The sequence below is a fragment of the Aethalodelphis obliquidens genome, unplaced genomic scaffold (genome assembly GCF_003676395.1).
Source record: "Aethalodelphis obliquidens isolate GAN/ISIS:26980383/991018 unplaced genomic scaffold, ASM367639v1 scaffold1179, whole genome shotgun sequence".
NCBI classification, from domain to species: Eukaryota; Metazoa; Chordata; class Mammalia; order Artiodactyla; family Delphinidae; genus Aethalodelphis; species Aethalodelphis obliquidens.
In genome coordinates this window covers 22-5,387 of record NW_020839090.1, presented here as the reverse complement: position 1 = coordinate 5,387, position 5,366 = coordinate 22, and the positions used below count along the sequence as shown (strand labels likewise).

General features: G+C 53.3%; 1 protein-coding gene across 1 annotated transcript; it reads right to left on the bottom strand.

Annotated features, from left to right (window-relative positions):
• Positions 1–232: 232 nt before the first annotated feature.
• LOC113617013 (uncharacterized) lies at positions 233–4,526 on the bottom strand (the record flags this gene model as incomplete). The annotated part of the gene is given in 3 exon segments (XM_027100343.1): positions 233–1,591; positions 2,259–4,025; positions 4,027–4,526. Coding segments are annotated over 3 exon segments (2,429 nt in total), but the record flags the coding sequence as incomplete, so codon positions are not given.
• Positions 4,527–5,366: the final 840 nt, after the last annotated feature.

The window sequence follows — 5,366 nt, the reverse complement described above, 5'->3', positions numbered from 1 at the left end:
TAAGGTCCTTTCCACCTGGGTTCTAGGGTCTCTTGTCGATGGCGTTTGACAAGGACCCAGTCACCTGGCCGGAGCTGGTGTGGAGTAGGTGGGGGTCCTGTTGCATATAGCTCTTTTAGTTTGGGCCAGATTGTCTCGTGTATCCGCTGTAAGGCTTGGAGGGAAGACAGGAAATTATTTTCTGGGTCCAATTGGATAAGGTTAGTCTTTAGATTAGGGATGATAGGAGGAGGCCTACCATGCATTATTTCGTAGGGAGTAAATCCTAGCTTATAGGGGGAATTTCGCACCCTAAACAGAGCGTAGGGGAGTAGGACTACCCAGTTAGCGCCAGTCTCCATGGTCAATTTAGTCAAGGTCTCTTTTAAAGTTCTATTCATCCTTTCTACCTGTCCTGAACTCTGGGGGCGGTATGCACAATGTAATTTCCAATTAGCCCCAAGTATGGAAGCCAGATCCTGACTTACCTTAGAAACGAAGGCTGGCCCGTTGTCGGACCCTATCATAACTGGAAAGCCATACCTGGGCAGGATCTCTTCTAGTAGCTTCTTAGCTACTATTTGTGCAGTCTCATTCTTGGTTGGGAATGCCTCAGTCCAACCTGAAAAGGTATCTATAAACACCAGTAAATATTTATACCCATATTTGCCAGGCTTTACCTCTGTGAAGTCCACTTCCCAGTAGGCTCCAGGCTGGTTTCCTCTCTCCCGGATGCCAGTGGTTGGCGGGTGGGTGCTGGCATTATGGAGTTGGCAGACTGCACAGTCAGCAACCAGTCGTTCAGTCTTCTCGGAGACATTTTTAATTTTAAGTCCAGTCTGCCTGATGAGATCCTGTAGCCGTCGGGCGCCCAAGTGGGTGCTACGGTGGATCCGTTCAAGGACCAGGGTTCCTAGTCTCTCAGGAAGGAGGATATTGTTCTTAGCGTCCCGCCACCATCCGTCTCTAACCTGGGTTAGAGGGAGCCTGCTCATCCATCTGATGTCATCCTCCGAGTAGTCGGGTTGGGGCGGTAGTTCCCGGGGGCCTGGATCCGGCAGTTGCAGGGGAAGTAATGGTATTGGAGTGTGTGCCGCCTTTCGAGCCATCTGGTCTGCCAAATTGTTGCCTCGGGCGACTGGATTCGTGGGTTTTTGATGCCCCGGGCAGTGTACAATGGCTAGCTTTTTGGGTTCCCATATGGCCGCTAGCAAGGCCAGGATTTCCTCTTTGTTCTTGATGTCTTTGCCCTCTGCTGTGAGTAGTCCCCGCTCTCGGTATATTGCCCCATGTATATGTGCGGTAGCGAAAGCATACCGGCTGTCTGTGTATATGGTAGCTTTTTGGCCTTTGCTCATCTTGAGAGCTTGGGTCAGGGCAATTAATTCAGCTTTTTGGGCTGAGGTCCCTGGGGGGAGAGGCTCTGCCCATATCACCTCAGTTTCTGATGTTACTGCTGCCCCCGCATACCTCTGACCTTGCTGGACAAAGCTGCTGCCGTCAGTGAACCATGTGACTTGTGCATCCGGTAGGGGCTGGTCACGTAGGTCTTCCCGAACCCCATGGATCTGGGCCAGTACCTCTGCACAGTCATGGAGTGGGGAGTCCAAATCTGGGTCAGGTAATAGGGAGGCAGGGTTTAATGCCCGCGGCGGAGTGTAGCTGATTCTGGGGGGATTTAACAGTAGACCCTGGTAGTGGACCAATCGAGCATTGCTCATCCATCGGTCGGGAGGCTGTTTGAGAACCCCGTCGATGGCGTGGGGGGTGGTGACATGTAACTCCTGCCCCATAGTTAGTTTGTCAGCATCCTTTACCATTAGGGCCGTGGCGGCGATCATCCGGAGGCAAGGAGGCCAGCCGGCAGCCACTGGGTCCAATTTTTTTGATAGGTAAGCAACAGGCCTGGGCCAAGGACCGAGGGGCTGGGTCAACACGGCCTTAGCTATGCCTTTGCTTTCATCTACAAAGAGGTGGAAGGGTTTGGAGACATCAGGGAGACCCAGGGCGGGTGCGGAAAGCAAGGCAGTTTTGATCTGCTGAAATGACTGCTCAGCCTCTTCTGTCCATTCAAAGGGCGTCTGCTCTTTGGTGGCTAGGTATAGCGGTTTGGCCATTTCAGCAAATTTGGGTATCCATAAACGGCAGAACCCAGCCGACCCCAAAAATTCCCTCACCTGTCGAGGCGTGGTGGGTCTGGGGATGCGGAGGACGGTTTCCTTCCGTGCATCTGTGAGCCATCGTTGCCCCCCTTTCAATAGGTATCCCAGGTAAGTTACCTCAGGCCTGCAGATCTGTGCTTTCTTGGCAGAGGCTCGGTATCCCAGGGTGCCGAGAGTCCGTAGGAGGTTTCTGGTTCCCTGCAGGCAGGCTTCAGCGGTCTCAGCAGCTATTAAGAGATCATCAACATACTGCAGGAGGGTTACATTGGGGTTTTGTCTCCGGTACTCACTGAGATCCTCGTGTAGGGCCTCATCAAACAAGGTAGGCGAGTTTTTGAATCCTTGGGGAAGTCTGGTCCAGGTGAGTTGTCCGTTTATACCTCTCTCGGGATCTGACCATTCGAAGGCAAAGAGTTCTTGACTTTTGGGCGCCAAGGGTAAACTAAAAAAGGCATCTTTGAGGTCCAGCACAGTATACCATTGTTTTTCTGGACTAAGGGCGCTCAAAAGAGTATATGGATTGGGCACAGTAGGATGGATGTCTATGACCCGTCTGTTAACTTCCCTCAGGTCCTGCACTGGGCGGTAGTCTTTACTGTTAGGTTTGCGGACTGGCAGCAGGGGTGTATTCCAGGCCGACTGGCAGGGACGCAGTATCCCCAGGTCAAGAAGCCGGCGAATATGAGGAGTGATACCAGTCTTGGCCTCTAGGGGCATGGGATATTGTCGGACACGTGCAGGATCTGCCCCCGGTTTGATCTCTATGAATAGGGCTGGGCGATGTTTGGCTAGTCCCACCCCCCCTGTTTCTGCCCATGCTTCGGGGAACTGCTGAAGCCATGACTCTATATCTTGATTTTGGGAGGGTGGTTCCTGGTGAAGTCGGTACTCATCTTCCAAGTTCAGGGTGAGCACAGATATGGGTTGGTCGTGAGGGTCTGTTACGATTGGCCCCTCTGGCCGAAAATGAATTTGTGCTCCCATTTTAGTGAGTAAGTCTCTCCCCAGTAAGGGGCAAGGGCTATCAGGAATGACCAGAAAGGTATGGGTTACCCTTCCCGTGCCCAAGTCCACAGTTCTCTGAGTGGTCCAAAGGTAACGTTTGACTCCCGTAGCTCCCTGGACCCAGGAGGATTTGTTAGAAATTTTCCCGTGGGGCTTAACCAAGACCGAATGCTGTGCCCCTGTATCCACCAGGAATTGGACTGGTTTCCCCTCCACTCGTAGGGTTACCCTGGGTTCGGGGAGGGGGTCCGAACCCCGTCCCCCCTAATTTGTATCATGTGTAAACAGGACTGGGGTGGCGTTCGGTTGCCATTGCCCCTGGTCGGGGCGCGGCTGCCTTTTCTTGGGGCATTCCCGAGCCCAGTGGCCCTTTTCCCTGCAATAGGCACATTGATCTCTGTCCAATGGTCGCCTGGGAGGTCGAGTGGCTGGGGGGCCCTCTTGATCTTTCTGAACAATGGCGGCCAGGACTTTAGTCATTTTCTCAGTGGCTTTAAGTTGTTTATCCTCTGGGGCGTCTCGGTTATTAAAGACGCGCTGGGCGATACGGAGTAAGTCCTGTATCTGTTTGCCCTCCAGATCTTCTAACTTCTGGAGTTTCTTTTTAATATCAGGGGCTGCCTGGTTAACGAAGGACATTACAATGGCGGCCTGATTTTCGGGGGCCTCTGGATCCATAGGGGTATACTGCCTAAAGGCTTCCATTAATCTTTCTAAATAAGAGGAGGGACTTTCTGTTCTACCTTGTACAATTGAATATACCTTGGCCAAATTAGTGGGCTTGCGCGCGGCAGCCCGGAGACCCGCCATTAGAGTCTGGCGATAAATGAGCAGTCGTCCCCTACCTTCTCCGGTGTTATAGTCCCAATCATCCTGCGGGGGGGCGAGTTAAGGGAAAAGCTGCATTGATGAGGTCAGGGTTAGCGGTGGGTTGACCATTATCTCCAGGAACCAGTTTTCTCGCCTCCAGCTGGATTCGCTCCCGTTCTTCGGTAGTGAATAGGATCCGGAGGAGCTGTTGGCAGTCATCCCAGGTGGGCTGATGAGTGAACATAACGCTATCTAGAAGAGCTATCAAGTCTTTAGGATTATCAGAAAAACGGGCATTCTGGGTTTTCCAATTATATAGGTCACTGGTAGAGAATGGCCAATACTGGAGTCGGGGGTTCCCTGTCTCATCGGGAGGGCCTATTTCTCGCAGGGGTAGGGCTATGGTGGAATCAGGATGGCGGAACCCTGGGTCGCGCTGAGTGCGTCCGCGAGTGCGCCCAGCCGGTCCCTGGGAATTATTTTCATTGGGCAGGGGGACCGGTAGCGCCTCTGCCTCTCGGTCCTCCGGTTCTGGCCTGGGTGGCCCTCCGGGAGGGGCCGCAGGAGGTTCTACCAAGGGGAGAGGAGCAGAGCCAGGAGCAGGAAGGGGGACTGGTTGTGGGGCCAAAGGAGGAGATTGATATGGGGGGGGTTCTAGGAGAAGGAGGTCTTGGCTGTCAGAGAGTATGGGTGCAGTTCGGGTCTGAGGCTTGGGAGGTTTAGTTGGTCGGGCCGCAAGGATCTTATATGACCCTGATGACAAAAAGGGGGTCATCCAGGGAAGAGGGTTTTCTACCAGGTCCTGCCATACCAGGATGTAGGGGATCTGGTCCGGATGGCCTTCTTTTCCTGGCAAGAAAACTCTAGATTTAACTTTTAGGATTATAGGAAGACAAAAGGTACCCTCGGTGGGCCAGCCAACCCCGAAAGTTGGCCATTCAGAGCGGCAGAAGGTAATTAGTTTTCTTTTCCGGATGTCCAGACTGAGTTGTGTCCTCGGGACTTTACATCCCCGAAATTAGCGAGAAGGAGGGAGAGGGGGGTACTCTGTGCTTGGCCCATGTCTAGGTCCTGGAAGAGATTGATTAGAAAAGGTTACTCTGAAAACAAAAGTGATTAAGAGCAGTCCCAATAGCGGAGTCTGTAAAAGGAGGAAGGGGAGGTTATCGCGTGCGCGCTTCAGATGGGCTGTCCGCCCCAGATGGGTCGTGGTGGACGTCTCCAACCACACCCGACTAGGTGTCCTATAGCGCGTCCGCCAGGACTGTCCTAGTCCCCAAAACAGAAGGTACCCTGAGCCGGCTTACTTACCGATCGGTTGTCAGCGATGACCCGTTGACCTGATGTCTGGTGGGCTTGGGGGCATCCCGGACGAGCCCCCAAATGAAATGCCCGAGGTCGCGAGGCCCC